Genomic DNA, 24,792 nt, shown 5'->3' on the forward strand with positions numbered 1-24,792 from the left:
TCAGAAAATTTAAACTACTATGAGCTTCAAATTGTTGAATGACAGAGCCTCATTTACTATATTTTGGGATTGTTCTATGCATTATAATTATTGAGGACAATCACAGCAATAAAGTTGCACTTTTGACAATATATCTGATGTCTGCGGTCATTTTTAAGTGCATTGAAGAAGGAAAAAAAAACGCAAATCGAATCAAAACTCAAAGTTTTTTTTTTAGGCAAAATAACCCAGCCCTACTAGATGGGTGAGTTTTTCCACATACCGACTACTGTTCTGCAAGTAATATCACTTGATGAAGCCTTTTTTAACTTTTCACATTTCAAAATAAGTAATAAAAGCATGTAATTGTATGATCTGTGCTGACATCGTATCGGAATAATATCAGCCAACACGCAAGGATTAAAGTGAAACCACTAGAAATAACAGGTGGAAGGTGAGAGACATGAGTGAAAGGAAAATGAGTAAACTTTGGACATATTTTGATGTGATTGACAGCATAGACTGAGCCAGGTAAACATTTCATATCACACCGGCTCAACAAACGACCTGCACAGACACATGAGAGCACTCCATCCATCAGACACATTATCTGGACCTTTGGCCTGATTTTGAATAATAAAGGAAATGCAACTAATAAGTAACATAACCTTGTGAATTAGGTTTAAAAAAACATTAAATTAAAACATGTAAAACAAGTATCTGACAACCTAAATTCTCTAATAAGATGTGTGGGTTTTTGGTACAAATGGCTTTCTTACTGACAGAGCAAGTCAGTGCACTGCTTCTACGGGACAGTTTTTACCACAAAACAAACAATTTAGTCAAAGAAGCCCGAAAACAGAAAAGGACAGCAGTGAAAGAAGTAAACAATAAAATAAAAATGACAAACAACAGGAAAACACAAACCAGAACGGAAGCATTCAATTATCTGCTGAATCCCAGACTTGGAGGTCTGCAGAGGCTGCTGGAGGAGAGGAGGATCACCGGGCTCCTCGCACAGACCTGCAGAGAATAGAGAAGACACAAAAGTTATTTTATCAAATCAATCCCTAGAACATCAGCTGAGAAATGCATCAGCACTGGAAAATATTTGGGAAAATTGTAAAACAAAAACACATTCTACAATGTGTTTAAAAGGGTGCACGCAATCAAGTCAATCAATGATGACTTTGTCGTCGTGTTACACAAACATGACATGCGCATTATGCCAAAACATTGTCATCGAACATTTTATCCTTTAGGCAAACCATTTCTTTTTTTGTTCTGGTAAACTGTCTCCTACCAGTGGCTTTAATGCAACAACTATTAGCCCATGTAAAAGTAAGGGGGTGTGCCAATACGATATTGAAATCATTCTGATATCAGAAAAAAAAGAGTATCATCAATTTATATCAGCCTACATCTAAAATCTCCGATTTAAGCACTCAGATACCAGCGACTCCACTGCAGCACTAAATGGGTCAGTTTTGCTCATACCTACTGTTGCTGACTATTATTCTCTGTATAAATTATATTACTTGATCAAGCCTTTTTTAACCTTCCACACTAAAAACAAGAAAAACAAGTAATAAAAGAGTGTATGATTCACACTGATAGTGAATCGGATTAATATCAATATTGGCCAATATCCACAGTTACAATATTGATAGTGTATCAGAAGTCAAAAAGTTGCACACTAGTCACTGCATACCTACAACATGTTAGTTGGTTTTAAGTAAATTTACTAATGCTAAATATTGTTATTCTAAATTACCAGTAAGCACTGAGCTAACATAATTCTCCACATCATCATGACCCCTAAAATTACAGAATTGCTACAATTGAAGGACTGAATTCATATTGTATATTTGTAATAGAAAATGTTCTAAATGTTGATTTAAACATCAATATTTCAACATCATTAGCTTCTGCTAACACTGAGAGGAAGTGAAAACTGGTGCAGCAAAATAATGATTTTTGTTTTCAGCCGCTCCATTTTTAGATCAATGCTTTGTGAATTGTTCCATGGTGATGCTGGTTATACAGTCAGACAGGCATTGGTATTGTAACGGTTAAGGAAGCAGGCTTGTAATCGGAGGTTCGCAGGTTCCGAACCCAACCTGGGTCACCACTGTGGGATGTTGAGCAAGTCCCTTAACCCAAACTGCTCCTGTATGTCACTTTGGATAAAAGCCTCTGCTAAATGAAATTGTAATCTTGTAATTGTAATATTCAGAGGTGTGAACAACCAAAATAGCAGCACAACATGAACACACTCGTGTGATCACAAAAACATTTCTACACCTCCACTCAGTGACAGGGTTTCAAAGTTGAAGCTAAAAGCTTCAAACAAATACTTATCATTCCTTAGAATCAGTTTATTTGATAATCAAATAATAAGGTGAGAAAAGTATTTTATTTTTGGGCCAAACCATAACCCGTGCAGTGGCCAAATGGTGTGGTGTATAAGGACCCCTTTCACTGAATGAGTCAACGTGCGTCAGTCTGGCCCTCACATGACGCATCTCAGACGCTGGCTGGCTTGGAACAGACTCACTGCTGCCATTAGAAGAGAGAAAATGTAAGAATGGAACAGATTAAATGTTATTCTTCTTAAGAGTTTAAAAGTGTGACAAAGAGGAAGAGAAGAAAAAAAAATTGTGCATATGCAAAGGGGAAGACGTGACAATTCTTTCTCACTGTGACATTCAGTATCGCACACAGTGAAGGAAAAATGAGCAGCTCTCAGACTGACACGCCCACACAGATGCAGACACAAACATGAGGAACTAATGAGTGAGAGAAGGAGATTATATGCTAATGTGTCATTGAGGGCACCGAGAGCTTTCAAACCACTCTAGGATTCATATGCCACAGGAGTCTGCTGACTTTGGGCCGGTGTCAACACGCAAACGCAGTCTGGAGTGATTCAGGTGCATAGCATTGTGGGAGGGTAAGGAAACCAGCTAGGGCCAAAACAAAGCACCAAAACTACTAAAAGTAAAGCAATTCGTTGCTCCATTGTCTTACGCTCGCACTTTGACCAATGGAGGAGAGAACCTGTTCTAATCATTTCTATTTGTCTAACCAGAGAAGCAGAGAAGTCTCTACTCCAGTAAGTATGGTACCTCATGCAAATGCATCAGAGGATGTTGGGAGCGGATCAAAAAGTGAGCTGTGAACGCAAACCGAGTGAAATCAAGGAGATGGAATTATTAGTTGTGGGCCTGGTTCCAGGACTATCCCGCTGTGAAATCACCAACCCCCACTCCTCTCACACTCAGGCTGCCATAATCCAAGCAGGGCAGGTCTATACCCTGCTTGCCCTTTGACCTGGATACCATCACCTCCCCCTAGCCGTTGAAAGTCCATCAATAATCAGCTTTTAGTCATATTTTCCTAGCACAAGGATGAGAAAATTTAAATGAAAATGTAATAAAACAATTATGTCAGGAAATCTAAATCCTATTATCCTAAACCAAGTAGATGTTTTACAACAGTATTACAAAGAATAAGTAAAAAAAAAACACTGGCACAGGGTGAAGCCTGATGGAGTTCAGTGAGGTTTGATGTCTACAACTAAACAGCAGCACAGGAGGAACATCGAAGCCAAAGGCAGAGTTTTTACCTTCCTTTTTCTCTGTGTGAGTCCAGATCGTTTAGTTTTACCTTGAAGTGCCCTGCTAGCTTTGCTCCAGGGCTGAGGCAGCAGAACTACCTCAGGGTCTGACAGACAGTTTGTAGCTTGTAGGAGGATGAATCAATGTCCCCCTGGAGTGCAGTGAGTAAAAACTTTTACCCACCTGTGCCATTACGGCCGAGGTTGCAGGCACTTGTCTGCAGCTGCTGGTAATCTGTCTGGCAGCTCTGCTCTCTGGTTCTGACAGTTACAGCAGTCCGTTGGGCCTCAGGCAGCAGGGGGGGAATGGGCCTCCACAGAGACTTGGTCTGAGATTGTGAGAAGGAACCGTCGTCTTTTTCTTGGTCCTCCAAATTGTCTTTCTGGCTGCAGTTTTCCACCAGCAGCCCAGCAGAGGCAGACGTCTGAAGACGGACGGGGTCGAAGGACTGGTTGCCTCCTCTGGATTGGGCCTGTGGGGGGTGCTGGGTGTCTAAATGAAGCTGGCTGTCGTCCATCTCAGTCTGACCACCAGCCTGAGAGAGCAACAGCACATCCAAAAAAATGTAATTTTAAAAAGGTCCAGCTTTAAAAATGTATCACAGGAGGATTCCAGTGTTCAATATTTACACACATTGGCTCTGTTCATACATTCAGATCTGAGCGTACAATGTGCGTTTGACCATATTCACGCAAGCTTCTGTATTTATTAATTTTGATGAGAGCGTACGCTATGATCAGATCTCACATCAGGTCTGAGCTGTGTTACAGCAGTAAAATCTCACTGAGACTGAAAATTAAGTTTTAAAAAGCCTCAGCAGTAATTTAAGCACAAGCAGACACACATTTAGAACACATCTAAACAGATTAATTGAATTCAACAAAATAAAACACAAGCCAAGTTGTTACTGATACCACTTTTTTGGTTTTCCTTTAACGAATGACCGTATAACCCCTTAGATAAACTCCTATGCTCTGTCCTATTTACAGCACAGCACTGGGGGCTGTACGGAGGAAATAGGACATCATTTATGCCAATGTAAATTGTTCCTTAAACTTTTATAAATGTGCCGCAGTAATCGGCAATATGATGAATTATTGGTTCAATTGGCTTACGGAATAAAAAACACAAAAAAGGGAAAGACAACATTGAGTAATTTTTAAGACTTTAAGTGTTTTGTAGAGCTGCCAACTTGTTGTTGTTTAGTCGATGCCGTCGTTGGACCAAGATTTTCATTGGTCGACCAGCAACGATATCGGTTTCAATACACTACAAAAATACCAAAAAATGCAATGCACTTACAGTATATAGGTGATGAAAATTAAAAATCAAATCTAATTTATGTAATGCCTAAACATGACTATGTCCAGCAACAGCTCTGTGAGTGAGTGTGCTGGCTGCAAAAATAAAAAATAAAAATAGCAGTCAGTGACTGCTCTGATCGGAGCAGAGAGGGAACGAGTTAAAACAGGCTTCAAGCACAAGCATCCACTATTGAATCAATCCTTTTTCTGCACAAGAACATGGATTATTCCTATATTTGATACGTGAATTATGTAAATAGAGCCACTGCTGTCTCTGGCACCGTGGCACGCACTGCGCGTCTGTGTTTGTTTCCCCGTGCACTGATCTGATGTTGACATTAATAGTTGTTTATTAATGAACGCAGGCTTAACACTAAAACAAAATAATTTGTGTGAGGAAAAAAATAGGTTTTAATTGTCGGTTTCAGGTCGACCACGAATATAAATACCTAATGTCGGTCAGTCCAAAACAAAATATTTGTCTCTTTTCTTTCTCCTCGTCCTCCTCTGCAATTGCTCATTCATTCTCCGGTTGTTTTTCTACATGTGCCATAGTCATGGTCGACCAACCTTTTCCTTTGTTGACTACAGCCCTAGCGTTTGGATAGTCAATTTATTTTAATGTGATATTTATTGCCTAAAGCGTGCAGACTGAGATCGATATAAACCTAATATTTCCATGTGTGTCTCCAGGATCTCTGTTATGAAGTTGTTCTCAGTGCACACAGGAGGGCAGACTTCAACTGGTCAGTAGCTGATCCTTTTCCGCAAAGCATTAAAATGTGCTTCTTTAATTCTAGTTTTCACACTGTTTTGCTCCACCTCAGATGTGAAGATGCCGAATTTTCATTCAAAAGCTTCTTTTTTTGTTTGACCTCAGTGGGCAGGGCATCCGCAACAGGAGGACCTAACATGTTAATGACGATCAAATACAGCTGCCGCATTTATCAACACCCGATGATTTGTACGCTGGGATTGGTCAGATACGAAGGTGTCATGAATCACACATTGGCCCTGTCGTACAACCAAACTTGCACTCAGATTTGCACCAGTTTTCACGCAAGGTTGATAAATGAGGGCCACTGTCATTGGACCTGAGAGACAAACAAGCTGGTTTAAATAATACAGACTGACATTTTCAAAACATGGAACTTTTACTTACAGTGAGCAAACGTCTGTGAGTGGTTTTTTGTGTAGTTGTGTTTAGTTGTGTCCCTGTGCAGCTCCCCAATCTTCTCTCTTGTCGGACTGACCAATTTGTCCTCGTTTTCCCTCCCTGCTCGAGTCATTTACTCTTTTCGTGCCCACTGCCCTTGAAGAGGGATAAATGACTTCACATTGGACATATTACAGCACATCACCACTGGGCCACAAGGCCACTTCAACACATTGTTACCCTGTGCTCACACACTCAACCTACCCTGCTGTTTTCCTCCTGACTACAAACTAGATTAACCAAGTGTTGTTACACATGCTGAGCGATATAACACGTTTAACCTTTTTCAGTATTTATTTTGTTAAACTGGGAGCTTTGGACTTTATAAAGCTGTCGAGTAGGGATGCACCGAAATGAAAATTTGAGGCCGAAGCCGAAAAAAATATAAACACTTGGCCGATTACCGAATACCGAATATCAAATGCGGTTGTTAAGTTTTTCACTATTTTTTTTAATAGTGCATAAATAGCCTAGAATACATTTTTAAACATGTTTTTTTTAAAGAAAGTAAATGTTTATTGAATATTCTGGCATTTTTTAGATATTCCAGTAGCCTTTGCATTTCAAAAAAAGCACAACAAAGTTTTTCATTTATATTAGGCCTCTTTCAGAGGGACAAAGTTGAAAAAGTTATGTTTCCTCCGTCCCTTGTTATTCCACATTTAGTAAAAAGTCAACTCCAAACGGGTGAGCTGGATGTTGGCACCAAACACGCCTCCTGGAATGTGAGATCCTCCCTCTCCAACTATCTAACAGCTAAAACAACACTGCTGTTTAATATAGAATATATATTATACTTTATTGCCATATATGTAAATGCAAACTGCACTACTGGATGCCCAAACTGGACTACTTTTTCTGCTGCCGATCGTGTTGGGAGTCACTGCTTGGAGCCACGGACATTGTTCACACACATCAGCTGTTAGCACTACATGCTAATGTTACACCAGGCTTTGTAGCGAGACCCGGTGTAGTGTAAGGACGAAACAATGGGGATGTTTACGGATTCGTGGCTCACAGCGCTAACAATGGAATCGGTTGTGGAATTGGACGGCTTCTAACTTTTACGCGGTGACGGACGACGGAGAGCGGTAAGGAGAGAGTCTGGTTGTGTTTGTGTGGGGAAAGGAGCTGCTACTGTTGCTGCTGCTGGTTCTGCTGCAACGCACACACACTTTTCCGACTCAAAATCATTGCACACTGTTTGATTGCGTCATTGCGTCACACGCTACTATTCAGCCTTGCTTTTAACTCACTAAATCGAAGGCCGAATGTGGCTTTTTTCTTGCAATATTCGGCCGAATATATTCGGCCACCGAATAGTCGGTGAATAGTCGAGTGGTTTTAAAGAACACTTTTTGTATCAAATAGCCACATCAGTGTAAAAACATAATCAAAAGAAATAACGCTGAAACTTTAATTAATCAATCAGCAAGTAATGACTCATATTTGTAACAAAAGGAATAAGAAAGGGGATCACAGTTGGTGAATAAGGTATTAATTTCCCTAGAAGTCTGAGGATATCAATGCAGAAAAATGTTAAATAAATTACCTGTTTATATCATCCATTTTAAATGCAGTGTTATTCTGCTTACTTGTTGTTTGATATAATTGACTATTCACATAATAAGAAATTAAATACACTCAATTGAATTTCTTTTTAATCCAAATGGCCATTTGTGCAAGTGAGAGTTGTTTTTTCACTGTTACACATTTAATGCTTTGACCATGGCCATTATTTATGCTAGTCATGCATCACATTTTGGTGAGATTTTGTAGTTTTGGTTTTTTAATTTCAGCAGATATTTCATACATGGTTTTTTTTAAGTTTTTGATAACCTTCAATGATAGTAAATGGCAAAATCTAAAACCAACATTAACATGTTAGTTTGTGAGCAATTAATTCTGTAATGTTTGTAAGTAGAAGCTTATCTGGAAACCCGAGGATAAAGAAAAAACAAAAATAGACAAGATGTGTAACTGCATTTCAAAAGGTGACAACATTTAGATGAGGCGTGTATTCCTGTACCTGTCCGCGAAGACAGTGCGTGCTCTTCCTCCCACCTGACTTCTGGGCCTTCACCATGCTGCCAAGACAGGCTCGCTGCACCGCACCCTCACTCCCAGCAAACACCTGCAACTGCAACCAGATTCTACATGAGTCAAGCACTATATCTAATTAGACACTGCTTCAGAAAAAGAAGCTTTGGAAGAAAAAAAGGGGCATTTTTTTCTTATTTTTTTACACCTTAAAACAGTAGCATTACAATGGCTTTTAACATGTCACCCATGTGAGATATTACTAATTTGAAGATGGTGTAAGAAAAGGTTCAGATGGCGGGGCGTTTTTCAGATTTGTGTGTGTGTTGGGGTTCCAATGATGTAGCAAGCTGAAGAAGCACAACCATGAATCAATGCAAACCAAATAAAATGCCACACATGGCTGCCCTCTGGTGGCCACATGAGTTTTAATGTTTAATCCAATCAAAACACACCCAGATGACACACAACTGGAAAGCACAATGCAACTGGCATATGTATTTAAAAAATTTTTTTTTAAAAAAACCAGCTCAGTGAAAAAAAACCACATAACTAAACATTTTGTCTAATTTTTTTTTACTGGATACGAACATTTGTTCAGTTTAGGACAAAAGATTGTGCTAAAAAATATGACATTTATTTCTGATTATGAGACTGGAATACATTAGTACACTTGTAAATAAACCAAGTTATAATTTAAATACAGAAACAAAACATCCAGATTGTTGCAACTCTAACACAGGTACCAAAACACACACACAAAAACAGAAAACAAAAGATTATGCAAGAACATTTTTTAAAAACAACATGCTGACATGAGATTGTGCCTGTACTGACAGGAGTTTATTTCCAACAGTGAAGCTTGTGAGTGAATATCTATGATGCTAGAAGCTGCAGTAGCTCCACTAAACATCCAGCAGAGGGAGACAAAAGAAGCTCTTACAGAGCCTTCAGGAGGTCTAATATCTGCTCAAAACTTCCACTGAGCAGAAATGAGGACAATTGGATAAAATAATTGTTATTTTAGCACAAAAAGCTACCACTGTGTGGGTAAACTGAATCACTTCATCTTTTTGGCTACAGTGGCCTGAACTGATCAAATTAAGGAGATGTTTTCCTTTCCATCTCTGTGTGAACTGAGCAACATTCAATTGTTTTGTTTTCGAACTCACTGTATTAAAACGCTTATTAAACTACATTTCCTCTCTGAATTTGTAACGCAAACCATTTTCAACCAAAAAAATCATCTGATTGAGTTCTAACTTAACTCAATGCAAACACCACCATTAACTGTTGTGCTCAGACAGTCTTACTATGGTCCTTAAACTTAGATTACGGTAATTGTCAACACCTTATGAAGCTGCTGAAGGACATGCGAGGCCAAAAGAAAGACTCACGTACTCTGAAGACTTTTTTTTCCCTTCTTGTCAAATCTGGGCTGCAGCGTTGATCGAGGACACCATCTGCTTCTTAAACATTGCTTTCTATTACTTTGCATTTCAATACTATCAGTGTAAATGAGATGTAAACCACAAACTTTTTAACGTGTTATTTTATAATAGTATCAGTGAGAACTGTTTACTTTACAGTGTAAAACTATACTTCCACCTTTTTTAAATTGGGAATACATATTTGTTTTTGCACTTTTTTTAGTTTATATGTGTTTCTCTTTCATTTCGATTAAACTTTTTTTTTACAGAACAAGGTTAGAAGGAGCTCTGCACTGGCAGTGTATAATAATATTGGATCAAATAATCCGAAATGAATCCAGAGCCTGGTGACAATACCTACACAGTAATGGACCATAGTTAGACAGATGGACTGAACATCCTCTTCCTAAATATAGAGCAAACTACATATCCGTCTATAGAAGAACTCTTGTGATCCTTTAATCTTTTAAAATTCAGGCTGAAGACATAACTAAACTCCCCGCCCACCCATTCCATTCGGCACTGATGAGGAATCAGTTCAAGTGGTGCGCCACAGCACGGCAGCAGATGATGTTAGAAGTGATGGAGCTGCTACTTCACATATGAGCGCGACTGGAGTGTAGCATCATTTGGAGAAAAGGCGGACGAGAAAATGTCAGTTAGTGACAAGTGGAATACAGAATCATCAAAAACAAACGACAGGTGCTGTTGAATGAGCACACTTGATTTGATTTTTAGTAGTTTAATCCTGCAGAGGCATCGAAACATCTAAACCCATTGAGTAAGAGTAAAATTCAGTTCTACAGGTTAGTCATGGCTTTAATATTAAGATGTTTTCAAGTCCAGCTTGGTCAATGACAAGATTTAACTGTAAAAAGTACGATATCTATTAAGGCTGAACAATTAATTGCATTTGTGATATTATCGCAATATCATAAAATGCTGTAATTTTCTTTTTTTTCTTGTTCTTGTCCTGTCTTGTACAGTCCTGTTAAGTTCAGAAAGTACTTAAGAAATGCAGTCCACATGTTTACATGTTCCATGAAACATGAAGTTAGTTTAAAATTTAAATAAATCTGAAATAGTTTATTATGAAACAGATTGATTTATTGCTTGTGTTCATTGAAAAATACATGACGAGGCCCTTGAAAAAATAATCACATAATAAATTGCAATATTGAGGGGGAAAAAAAAATTGCAATTACATTATTTTCCAAAATCGTTCAGGCATAATATCTATTCATTCATTTATCTTCTAGCTGCTACATTTCTTTATAACATGATGGACAGAGTAGACCTCAGAGCCAATAAAATGAAGGGGTTTCTTCTGGAAAACTGGAGGATTCACTGACAACAAATGTCGTAGATTGAATTTGCTACTGCAACATTGTTTTTGACTCCATCACAAACAATATGTCCAGAAATTATCATGTGACTTCCACTTTGGAAAATTTTTTTGCCCATTGCTTTGTGGGATTTGGAGTCCCATAGAGCAGTGTTTCTCAAATGGGGGCACGCAATAGCACTACAGGGGGTACTTAAAAGAGAGACGGAGGAAAATTAACAAATGAAAACATTAAAAATACGGGATTTTATCATGTTTATTTATATATAATATATATTATATAATATAATATTACCAGTAACTGGGGTGTGGAAAAAAATTGATTCGGCAATATATCGCAATATTACGTTGCGCGATTCTCAGATCGATTCGAAATGCATCCATATCGATTTTTTTTTATTTAAACAGGAAAGTCTTTTCCACTGCAGGAGACATTGTAACTGCACAAAGAAGTGCGCTGAAACCTGGGCATGTTGACCAGCTTGTGTTTTTTCTATAAAATCTAAAAAGAAAGTACTAACTTTCTGCAATCATTGTTGTTCTAGGCATATACCTCATATACCTTAAGTTGCACTAAAGTCAAAGTTAGTTTAAAAACCACAGGCAGATTGTATGTTTTTTTTAAGTTGTTGGCACATGTTAAAGCCAATGTTTTGAGGGTAAAATATGCCAATAAAACATATTTCATACATAATGTTCTCACAAAGGTGTACGCATTCACAGATTAGTTGTTTCTTAAGTCATATATTAAAAAGAATTGCAATAATCGCCTTAAACTTTGATATCAGGATATACTGTGTCGTATCGTGAACTATGTATCGGAATACGAATCGTATCGCCAGATACCAGGCAATACACACCCCTACCAGCAACTCATAAAGTTACAACAAAAATGCACAAAATGAGAAAAATACATCGAACAATAAAAAGTAAAGAAAAACAACACCAAAAACACACATTAAGAGAAAAAAAATACTTATTATTACCAGCAACACACAAAATGACAAAGACGCACTAAATGAGCGAAAAACACAAAAGATCACAACAAAATACAAAAAAATAACAGAGAAACAAAATGACATAAGAAACAACAAAATGACACCAAAAACACACAGAAAATAACTTAAATAATACCAACAACACACACAAAATAAGATAAAAATATACTGATTAATAAAAAGAACAGACAACAAAATGACACCAAAAACACAAAATTATGATAGAAATGATCTTGATTAGAACATGAGTTGAAAATACAACACTAGTTGGTCCCACATCAGGAGGGAGATGACCAGAAATAATAAAAACTATAGAAATAAATCTATACAGGAAGTATTAAATACTGTTTCATTCCACTTATTCATGGAGTTAGATTTTTTTAAGATGTGTGTTATCACTCATTCATTCCATCATTACGCTTGATATTATCGAATTCTGAGCAAAATGTCGTAGTCAAAAAAAGGGGTCACTTTGATTTATAAATTAGAGAAAGGGGGTAGTTGAGCCAAAAAACTTTGAGAACCACTGGCGTAGAGGAAATAAAAAAAACTTTCTTTAAGAAGTGTTTTTACTTCCTACTTCACTGGGATTTCTTCTGTTTTTTCGTCAGACAAGGAAGACAGTTATTCGTTTGACACCAATTTTGTTCTGGTTTGTTTATGATGTTCCCCGTCACTAAATGTCACTAAAGACACTTCATTTTGGCAGTAGTCGATTGTTTCCATGGAAGCAACATTATCAACATCTGCCATTGTTTTGGCACGACTTTTAATATGTAAAAACACCAGAGATGGCACTTTGGCAGTGCTTTGAGTCACGCTAGCATCAGATGAAAACAGGTACAGTTTAAAAAATGTTAGGGGTCGACTGGAGTCCTGCAGCTTTAACTAACTCTCACCCCTAAAGAGATCAGGATATCGTGATAAAGCTCCTGCACGCACAACAAATCCATTACACCTCTCTTGGGCAGTGGCCCAGCTCTAGCCGACCAGGCAGTTTCAGGTGTAATAATAAATAACAAAAAAGGCTATAGTAAAATTTGGATATGCTTGTATCACATACCTGCCAAGTTTCTGCTTACATCAGCGATAAAGATAGTTGCAATTAATTGGAAGGGGGCTTTTTTGTTGTAAAATTCAGATATTAAACCTGAACATCTCACCAGAGGAATCAACAGCATTTAAGAGGATCATTATTGGGAACTTATGGTATAGGGACGTGGTTTTTTTAGTCTGTTTAATTACAAAAAGGACTTTGTGCATGAAAAGAGCAACATAAATGAACTTGATTGATTGATTTTTCTAAGAGAGTGAAATCCATTGCACATATGTCAACTTCTTTCTGTCTCACACTTTTGAAAAGACATTTCATAGGCAGTCAACGTGGACTTTAAAACTTTGCAGTCACGCTCGCTAAATAGAAAACAAACTAATTAAATTAATGAGTATGAAGTTGAACTCAAGAATAACTAACAATCTAGTTGGCACTCTACTACTAACACCCCAGATTATTTGTTACATCAAAAAGTTAAGAAGAACAAGGTGAGAGTGTTTTGGTTAGCTCTAAGAGAACATGCAAGCTCCACAATGAAAGAGCAGAGCTAAACCTTAAGATGTTTCTCCTGGGTATAAGCATGGCTTTTACAAAGCAGCAGCAGGGGATTAACTTTCTAACAAGTCAATTGAACATGCCAAAAACTTTGTTGGATCACTTTTGAAAGACAAACGTGTGTTAAAAAGATGCCCCCACCACACAATAATTCGCTCACAGGCCAACACAAGGGACTCTCCTGTTTCCACGGTAACAGATATGGGTATGCTGTGGTGACTCCTTCTATGACTCAGGTATAATGTCCTCAGTTCAGTTTCTGTGGTTGGCACAATGTTACAGAGGTTAGCCATGTCACCTCAAAGCAAGAGGGTCTTGATTATATTTTGGAGAATGGTGATGGCCATTTTACTTTTTTCTTTTGTTTTCTCTCACTCACAAACACATAGTTTATCATTCTGTTGGGAACAGTATCAGCACACATGACCTCAGAACTTATCATCAATTTTGGCTTGATAATTAAAATCACTCATGGACACTGTATTCCCTAATGCCAGTGGCCTCGTTCAGTAATTTTTCCTGCCAGGAAGTCAAAATGCTTAAGAAATGCTTTAAGAAAATACTTTTTTACTTCATTAAATTTTGTATTTGTTTTATTTTTTATTATCTAAAATATCAATCTTATCTTGTGTGAATGGAATATGCTCGCCTTAAAACTCTGATGACTTTAAGAACCACCTTTAATAATTTGTAGGGCCTTTCATTTTCCGTGATCATAGAATTTTTTTAAAATTACATTATGCACAATCAGATGTAAATGGCAATACCACATGAATTATACGGTCATATGCATATTTTGGGGCAATATTACACATTTCACGCTATTTTTAGCATAAACAGGCGATTGTGACATAGAAAAGAGACGTAAAAGTCAAATCTCGAGCAAAATCTCCCTACAAAATCTGGCAAAATGATAGATGTTACCTACTAAAATAGCTATGTGACACAGAGTAAACAATCAACTACATGTTTTGGGACAATGTCACGCGATTCCGGAATATTTTTCCCCTTAAATCTAATGGCTGAGTGTTGAGCCACTGTGGCAAATGGAGGGACATGTCAAATATTGCGTAATCCCACGTGATTTTAGCCCGTTTCATTTCCACACATCTGAACTATAAAACTACTAATAACAATAGGTCATTTAATTAACCCTCTGTTAGGAGAGTTTTGCATGATTTGGCAAAGCTTAATAACCTGTAATGATAAGGGTTGTCACGATACTAAAATCTTCAACTTGATACGATACTCAGGAAAATATTCAGTGCTCTATACCATTTTCAATAACACAGGAACTTAAAAATGACCTTGAAATTTTATTAAAATATTTTTACGAACAAGAAAAATGCATGATACCCTCGGAACCAGTGGTTAAATGATAATAATAAAGAGTTGTGTAAAAAGAAACTTCAACTATGACAAGTTTAAGGTAATCTGAGGTAGTGCAGAAAAAAAAAATTAAATAAAATAAACCAAAACGATTAGAACAATATATTGAGGTAGTGCTGTGCAATCTAAATACTAGGTTGGGGAAGTGCGTACCAGTGTATGATACACTGTAGCTGTGTGTGTGTGAAGAGAAAGAGGGTGGGGGTTGGTATTGAGACTTTTACAAATGAGTATTGTATCCAGATACAACATTTAGCATTGATACTTTTGTGACAACCCTAGTAATAATATCTAATTAAGTTAAAGAAACTGGAACAAAAAAAATGAAAACAGAAATGGGTTAACTGTGAAACTGAGTAGAGGAGAATCTAGAAATGCTAGCATCTTGGTGCCAGATACTGAAGCACTCCTTCAATGCTATAGTTCCTTAACAGTTCAGGGAGGTTTTTAGCAGAAAAACAGGAGCCTGTTAAATATGGTGCAGGAGGAAAGTACAATGGATGGTAAGCAAAGAAGTTCATCTTCAGTCAAAAAAAACTGCATACATCACGATGATATCAATTTGTCATATTTTTTCCCAGTTCAAAGTCACATGTTTTCCCAGCACATAATTTTTAATTTTCCCTTTTCAAAAGGCATGGGGGAAAAAAAACATCAAGGTACCAATTTAGAAAGATTACTGTCCAACCAATACTACTAAACACACATGAACTAACAGTGTGTATAGCAGTGAAGGCAGCAGATGTACTGCAGCAGTCACTGTCTTTTCACAGCTAATTCTACAGTCTGTTTTGTCTTCAACTTTGATGGATTCAACTCTCTGACAAGACGCTGACTCCAAGCAGACACAGTGATGGCACCTGACCACAGAAGGCAGTGGTAACAGAGATGTGGCATTCAGATGGGGATCTCCAGTGCATCTGAACCCAGCCCATGTGACCTTTAACCTGCTTTGACTTCTATCAACACTGCTATTTTGGGGAAAAAAATAAAAGAAAACTAACCATTGACTCTGCTCACTCAGGAGCTTTGTACATATGCTGTTCACCATGTAGAGAAATATAGTGTTATGTTGGGTTGCACAAGTTGAAAAACATCTTTTTCTGACACATATTCTAACTTAATTTTGCATCTTTTTTCCAAGCACTAGTTTGCCACAGCGTAATTAATATGATACAAAATTTTGACTCACGAAAGCACTACTACTATTAACCAGCGGAAAGGTGGCACAGTGAGGCTGCAACGTTGTGCAAAGGTGTTAAAATCGGCCGCACCGATGAATTAGCCGAGCTCTACTTACAATGTCAAAGGTTGAGCTCAGTTAGCCGTTGAAAAGTAGGCATAGGTCTAAGGTGTAAGTTCCATTAACCGATGAATCCAGGCTTTTTGTCAGTGTGTGTTAGACACCAAACAGCTAATTACAACTTCTGGAACCCCCATACAACAGAGCTAATACATATAAAGTGCATTGGCCAGTCTTATTTCAAAGCAGGGACACGATATGTTCCACCAATATGCAAAGATACTGCAGCCAAGTGTCAAACATAAACACAGAGACACATCTACATAATCATAGCAAAGGGAAATGTCTTCAGCCTGAAAATGTTTAGGCTGATAGTTGGTAACAGTTCAATAAAATTGCAGGTTAAAAAAATAAACAAGTAAATAAGTAAAATTACCAATAACTATGGTGGATAATAAATTTTATGTCAAAGTCTACCATCCAGATGATTTGTGCTGAACATAACACCAGGGTTCTCACCAGCGCACTCGTGCAGTTGAGCGTAGGGGGCCCCTACACTGTGATTTTAATACCTCACGCTGTGATGTCGGGGGACTTTTCTGTTGTTTTTTTTTTCTTTTTTAATTGGTAGCATTAAAATAATTGTTGCACACTCGGATACAAAAGGGACTTCTAGGTGCACATGGGTTGTTTTACCCATCTTTTAATTTGCATAACCGAGAAACACATGCATCGGCCAGCGTCTCTTTAAACGGGCAATCTGTCCCGCCTTCACCTGAGGACCCCTGCAGCTACTTAGCTGCCCCAATATTGCCTGTGTCCATCCTCCGCTTTGTAACTCATAATCACCATCCAATACAAACAGTGTGCTTCATAATCTAAACAAAAACTATCTAAATTAAAAACTAATTTGAACAACAGAAAAATATAAAATTAATGAGTTCAGGGGCCATGTGTCCATAACAGTTCTAATATTACTGTTGGTCCCACATAACACCTCATTTAAATTTGAAAAAAATTTATTTATCGTCTTTGCTCTGTCTTGGTGCCAGGAACAGCTCTGAGAATGGAGAACGAGGTAAATAACACCTGTTTGTGCGTCTCTGTTTATACCAAGACGCCCACCCAAGTGCCCGCCCGAGTAATGTGGCAAGAGGATGTAATCGATAGCCTTGTTTTGTCCCGACATGAGGACGGCTTCTCCTTTGCTGCTCTGTTTTGCGTGACTCGCATGACGCTCATTGGCCGACAACTAGGCGGGCCGGGCGCGGTAGTTTTAAAGCCGAAGCACGTCTTCCAATTAATCTTTTGAATAAAATGTTATTTCTTATCTATACAGTGTCTCTGAGTATTTATTTGTGGAAGACCTATACCAAGCATGAGTAACTCTCCAACTCCAATCATCATGACCCTGGCCTTCACCAATTCAACAATAACTTTCGGCTTTAAAGTAAGGCTGTCACAAAGATTAAAAAAACAACTTGAACTTTACTTAACAAAATGTGGCCCTCAAAATGCAGGAAATAGTGTTTCAGAGGGTTATAGATTTCAAAATGTAAAACCCCGGAGTCGGACCCCCTACAACACTTGTGCGCCTGCAGCACATACCACTAAGTAATCCCCTGCACTCTGAAAAAATTCCTGGTGAGAACCCTGAACATGCTTTTTTCAATCCTAAACAATTGTAAAAGTAATGGTCATGGTCAAATACTGCTCACCTTTACCCCTAACAAAGCAAAACACCAGTGAAGAATAAGAAAGTGTGCTTAATTAATGTTTCTAGCAAACAGCCATTAATTTAATTTGTTGACAGCTGACACCCTACAAGATGTTTCCATCTGAGATAAAAACACTGAGTGGACAGTTAAATGATAGAGGCTGCAGGTTTGATGAGCTGATTTGGTGAAGTAGGACAACAGTCCATCATTAAACTGAGTCACAGTGACATCATCAAAACGTTGCCTGACGTCTAACATTTTCACTTAAGAACAATACACATGTAAGCCATTAAAGGGATAGAAGATAGTTTTGACTTCCGTTTTAAATCTCAGAGGGCTTTTTAAAGAAAAAAAAAAAGTCACTGAGCTTAACTATTTATATACAAGTATGGAAGGTTAAGTTTCAAACACATGCAGGCTTTTCTTCTATTTATAACTGTTTTTTATATATATTCCATAATGGCCTAAATCATTTGCATTGAATGTAAAGTTAACCCATCACCATCATTGTTGGATCTGTCACTTATGAATAAAAGTGTCCTGATCGATCAGATATCGGCATAAAACAAGTATTGGATTATATCAGCCTGCAACTGAAATCTGATATAATTTATATTGCTTTTATTGGATTTATTCAGGCTACTTTTCAGGGTCTTCTTTTTCTTTTACTCAGTTGTAGAATATTTTTATGTTTTAGCTTAAAAACGTGTGTAACCCATTGGTTAATCATAAATTGATCTGTTTTTTTTCATACCTACTGTTGCTGACTATTGTTTTCTGTTTGAATAATAACACTCGATCAAAACATTCTAACATTCCACACTACAAAATAAGTTATAAAACTATGTATGAACCCAGCTGATATCACATCGATCCGTATCAACCAATACTCAAGGGTACGATATCTGTATCGTATCAGAAGTGGAAAAAGTTGTATTGAGACACCCCTACTAATAAACTCAAATACTTTTTACAGAGGGTTACAAACTATGAATTAACTTTTCCGATCCTTACATAAAAGAACAGAACCAGGTTTTAAGTCATCTTAAAAAAATCACCAATAACAACAAACAGAAGCACAAAGTTATGGAAAACTTTTGACAAAAATATATAATTTACACACTTCATTAGGTGTTCACAGCAAAGATCTGGCATACATTTTGGAATATGAATGCTGTATAAACTGTCATCTATTTAAAGAGAAAACCACTGATTTCTAAATATATGTATGTTTAGTTTAGGTATTTAATAGATTATACAAAATCAGAGATATTGAGTTGTTATGGGGTCAAACGTGATCTATTGGCCTTATAGGACTGTTCAGAGGGTCGAGCTTGGCTAATTCTTTCACGTATAATAATATGGCTAGTTATGTTACATGAATTAAACCCAATACAAACACATTTGTGTTTACATTTTTAGGATATCTGGCAAAATATGTGAATCCCTTCATTTATTTAATGAAATGTGACAGTTGTATTGGGAAATAAGGCACAAGCAATTATTTTATTGAACAATCAGGATAAAATTAAGTAAATCCAAGGGTTGGATTGTTGTTTACAACGTAAAGTAAAGGCGAATTTATATTCTGGGAATGTATTTGTGCAGACACAAAAGTAGAAAACATATGTTAGTTGTGGTTATGGTTTGATTACGCTGATTAATAAGCAGCACAGGTAAAACATGACTAAAATCACTTAAAACGTTTCAATAACTCAATTAAAGTGGCAGAGTGTTTAATCGGCCACAAGATCAGACAAAGATTTCAAAGTTTTACCAACCAACCTTTTGCATATAAATGGTTTCTCTGCACATCATTCAGTTTAAATAATAGTCAGAGGTTTCTCTCTGATACTAACAGCTCTGGTGGATGAAGCCATGCGCAGTACCCGAAAGCGCAACAGTATCAAACAACACAGTGAAAACGGCGTCTCCAAAACCAGAAACGCGTAGCGCACCGAGGGTGTGAGGAAAACAAACGATGCCAGGAGTCGATCCAGTGTGATAGTCCGTTAGAAACACGTCTGAGCGTCACATCAACACCACGGAGACACACGCGAGCGGCCCCACACTAGCCACATGCACCGAGCACCATGAGGGAAGCGCCGGACGAATGTGCACTCCGCTCCGGTCGGCCTGCCGAGCCCAGCACGCGTATGTGTGCACGCATCCACTTACGCATCCCGTGTAGCGCGGTGGAAACCACACCATAGCGAACAAAACAGGGAGATTTACCGTGTAGATGGGCCGGTGCACAGCTGGAGAGCGGATGCGCACGGCGCGAGTGCGTGTTGGTTCGCTTTTCAGCTGGGGAAGCGTCAGCAGGCTCGGTCTCCATTTGCAACTCCGTCGCCCCCCATGGGCGTGCGAGGCCGCGGGCTGTGACGCAAATGGCACTGAGTGATTTGCACATGACAGATCCTTCTCATCCATTACAGCAGTTTTTCACGGGGACTGGACCGTCTCCGCTCATTCTGCTCGGATGCATCCATCCGATGGAGGCGGACCGATGAATAACGGCGAATAAAAGAGCTTTGCTCCGCGGGGATGCGCGGTTGCATAACTCAACAAACTTAATAAAAATGTGCACGGAGCGAGTGGCGTGTGGTCTGTGTGTGAGGTGTTGTCATGTAGTTTCTGTGTGATCACAGTGGGCCGCGTGAAAACACTGATAAGCGCACACAGTCATGTACTTTTGGCCACAACAGGAGCAGCACTGGCCTCGCTGTGGTGGATGCGTGCGTGGTAGCCAGCCAGCGCGAGGACGCATGCACGTAGCTGACGGGTAGAGACAGGACAGGACACCCGGACCAGGGACCACATTTACACGAGCCACAACGGGCCTGCGCACATGCCATTGTGCTCTTTTATCCAAGAGTCCCCAAACAATTTACAAAAGGTTTGTCCAACGGTGGTGAAATGGTGGCGGCGGTTAGAGCAGCTGCCACTGCTCTCTCTGCATGCGCAAAGCTACAGCACAACCATTGCGCAGCACCGGACTTCCCCCAGTTTTGTGCAAACTGAGCAAATCATCCAAAAGACGTTTATTTAGTATCGCATTCAGGCTGTCCCTCAGGCTGGAAAGTGGCGAGGACAGCGCGCAGAGCACATCTCCGCTCTCATGGCACGATTTGCATCGCCCCCATTATCCCCCGAAAATCTCCTTTTACACGGTTATATTGTCAGCCGAAAATCGCCACTATTTAGTGCAACAATGGGGCCTTCTTAACTTGATCAAAGCACAAGGCTGATATAAAATGCACCTTCCATGGCGTTAAAGAGAGGCCCGGTTACTGCATGGGCAGAGTGCGGCGTAAAAACGAGCTAACCCGGATAAAATATACACAAAGACGAGGTGCAGCGTTGTGATAAACACTACCATCAGCCCCACAGTAAAACCCTGATATATCCTCTGACATTTAGGATAAGTAGGTATTGATGGAGATGGTGTCATTATCAATATAAAACGCTGCGTTTTGCGGCTCCGTGCCACCTTTTCCAAGAAGCAGCTTGGCGCACAGGACCGGTGACCCTACCATCTTTGCGCGTCCTTCTACCGAGCGAAATCATCCACCATTCGCAGATTTGACTGATTTTTACTGAATAAAACACATCTTAGTACCAGCTGCGGCGTTTTGGTGGTGAGAGACGCTGTCCTGAGGCTGCTTTAAGTCTCTGAAAGTGGTCCTCTCCCCACCGCGGCCAGGCAGAAACAAGAGGGCGATGACGCCATTTTCTGCAAAACAACCACGCTCGGGTAGCCAGAGCGAAAGGAGCTCCAAGCCGCTCCGCAGCGCTCCAGCCCGGCTCAAACGCACCGAAAACAAAGTCCTTACCTTGTGTTTGTTGGACGGGTGGTGAAGTGTCGTGTTTAGGTTAGGTAGAGCTGCGCCACCGCGGTTACTTTCCAGTGCAGTGTGTGGTATTTCGCCTTCCCAGCGTCCCCGGATCACTCTGAACAAGTTCCTCTGTGAGCCGCTGCCTTTGTGCACCAGCGGAGCCTCTCCTCTGCGCAAAGGTGCACCCTCTACGTCCAATTTCACATGAAACGCCCGGATTTCATGGCAACATTGTTGAGTCAAAAGAAGGGAATGAGTCTCCCCTGAGTGACAAAAGTTCAACAATGCTCCTGATTTGAATCTGTGTCGCGGCTGTGGCGCTAATTTGTGTCCCCAAAACGCGCAGGGTTTTTAGGGCATCCAGCTCTCCACAACATGTCCACGACGCAACGTGGAGACAGGGTAGAACCATGTGTAAAGTTTATGAACAAAAACACTTTAAAATGCAAGAAGGGAAACAAACGGTGGGTTATGTTTAAATACATGTAACAAAAGTTGGTTTACATCAAGTTTTTACTCAACATTCATGTCAGCATTAAGAATAGACAGATCTAAGCATTAATACAGGAGGTAAGAAAGGGTTTGTTGTTTTGTGTATTTTTGTTTATACTTTTCTCTCATTTTATGTGTTTTTGTTGTGTTTATTTTTATTTTTATTTTTAGTCATTTTTGGGTATCTATGTTGCTATTATGTATTTTCCTGGTTTTTTGAAGTAATTTTTTGTGTTTTGTTGTTTAACATTTTTGGAGACATTTGTCTGTATTCGTGTAACCTACTAACCTTTTTGTGTATTCTTGTTTGCTATTGGCATCATTTTTGTTGTCGTTTGAGATTTTCAATTTCACATAATAACAATCCTCAATCACACAACTGAGGCAATATTATATACCACAAACAGACTGTATAAGGGGGGATAAAGGGGAGAGCTTTTTGGGGCCCATCCATAAAGTCAGCAATATTATGGTCCATTGTTATATGAATCTGTCATAACCACATTTATTTATTTAGCTGAAAAAAATCCACTGTTATCTAAGAAGTTTATGAACAAAAACACTTTAAAATGCACAAAGGAAAACAAACTGGGGGTTAAACTTAAATATCTGTAACAAAATTTGGTTTACATCAAGTTATTACACTTTCAATTTCACATGATTACAATCCCCAATAACACAATTTAGGCAATATTGTACCCAAAATAGATTATATATTATAATTTTCACTTTTTGCTTTTGATAATTTTAATATAATAATTTGTGAAAATTGTTTGCTTTCCTAAATATGATTTTCAAAACATTCCCTTATCTTAATCCAGACATGGGCAACTGCCGGCCCGGGGACCACATACGGCCCTTGGTCTAATTTTATGCGGCCCCCAAAAGTAAATGCAGGAAATGACTTTAAAAAAAAAAAAACACACAAAATGACAAAAAAAAAAAAAAAAAACCCAATATTTACACCAAAAACTCAGAAAACGAACACAAAAATACAGAGAAAAAACTGAAAAAGTATAGAAAAAACCTCACACAGAATGAGAGAAAAGCATACAAAACGACAACAGAATGACAGAAAACTACACAAAACCACAACAAAATGTATAAAGTGACTCCTAAAACACAAATGGCAACAGATATACCCAAGGAGAGTGCAAAAATACACAAAATGACCCAAGTAACTGCAAAAAAACCCCAAAAAAACACGTAAAACAGCAACAAAAATTTACAAAATGACTTCAAAAACACATTTAATGATGACATAAAATAACAATAAAATACACAAAAAACACACAAACCCTTTGTTTTTTCTTGTATTAATGTTCAGATTGGTCATTATTCTAAATGCTGATATAAATGTTCATAACTTGGCCCTTGGATTATACATTTATATTTTTGTGGCCCTGCTGTAATAAAACTTTCTGTTTTAAATCCTTAGATTTAATATTGTAATTACTTAATTTCTCATCTAATCCATATTCCATGTGAAGCAACACAACTAAATTCACTTTTTGTTAGAAATAAAGCAGAAAATACGAATTTTATTTTAAGTATTTGGCTACTTTGTCAGAGTTATCATCACACAGTTTAGCTTCATTAGCAGTTTTCCATTGTATTATGGCTTTATGGGAAGTTTTAAAATCCAAATTAGCAACGTTATTTTAATAGTTACGAGTTATTTTTATTCTTTGAGGGTAAATATACAACCTATGTAGGACAAATGTTGAAGATGACCACTTTTAAATCCAGGAATATCACATATAAGCATTTTTTACGCCAATAACTCCAGTGTAACAACATGTTAGCTTGCTAGTTAGCAAAAACAGAAACGAAGTAGCCAATAAATAGTGGTTAAAAAAGCAAACTGCAGCTTTTAGAAGTGATAATATATTATTGGTCGATATTCTTAGCAATATACATAATGTATACATTCATAAAAACGATACACATTAATAAAAATGAATACATAATAATAATTAGCAACCTTAGCTACATCGTCGTCCTGCAGCTGTTAGCAGGACGATGACGCTAATTAGCTAAACACATATTAGCAATAGCATTCATTCTTACCTTGTTCACAAACGTTTTGTTCAGCTCCAAAACTTGTACATTTTTCATCATATATGATAAAGCAGACTTCTAGAAATAACCCAGTGTTCATAATAAGTGCTGTAACTCCAGTATCCAACAGGTGATGATGATAGAAATGTACAGGAGGTGATTGATTAGCAGATTAACAGCACCTGGTTCAAAAAATCATATTTAACTGATTGTTGAATGTGAGTGTTTGAACAACACATGAAAACAACACATTTGTAAAGGATTAAATTACATTTTATTGATTTCAATACATGTAAAATATATATATATATATACATATATAAGAAAACAGCAATAGACACAGAAATAGTCATCATAATCCAAATACAGTGACCCATGTATAAATAAGAAAAAAATAAAGGAAAAAAGAAGAACTGGTAATGTCTTGTATGTGCATCAAGTTTATATACTCAAATAGTAGCAGGAAGACGTTTACACTTTTTTTTTTTTTTTTTAAATCCCCTTTTTAT

General features: G+C 38.1%; 1 protein-coding gene across 4 annotated transcripts in view; it reads right to left on the reverse strand.

Annotated features, from left to right (window-relative positions):
- znf800b (zinc finger protein 800b) overlaps nt 1-24,433 on the reverse strand; it is a 35,449-nt gene extending 11,016 nt beyond the window's left edge. Inside the window, exons 1-4 of one of the 4 annotated variants that reach the window (XM_028451544.1) lie at nt 24,293-24,433; nt 8,149-8,259; nt 3,783-4,134; nt 907-1,002 (exon numbers count right to left, since the gene is read on the reverse strand). In XM_028451544.1, the coding sequence (XP_028307345.1) occupies nt 907-1,002; nt 3,783-4,134; nt 8,149-8,259; nt 24,293-24,343 (610 nt within the window). In that variant the 5' untranslated portion in view covers nt 24,344-24,433. Of the gene's footprint in view, nt 1-906; nt 1,003-3,782; nt 4,135-6,065; nt 6,216-8,148; nt 8,260-20,126; nt 20,241-21,727; nt 21,987-24,292 lie in introns of those variants that run through there. The other 3 variants (XM_028451548.1, XM_028451545.1, XM_028451547.1) reach the window with 3 other exon arrangements.
- Nucleotides 24,434-24,792: the final 359 nt, after the last annotated feature.

This window comes from Gouania willdenowi, chromosome 6 (assembly GCF_900634775.1).
Source record: "Gouania willdenowi chromosome 6, fGouWil2.1, whole genome shotgun sequence".
NCBI classification, from domain to species: domain Eukaryota; kingdom Metazoa; phylum Chordata; class Actinopteri; order Blenniiformes; family Gobiesocidae; genus Gouania; species Gouania willdenowi.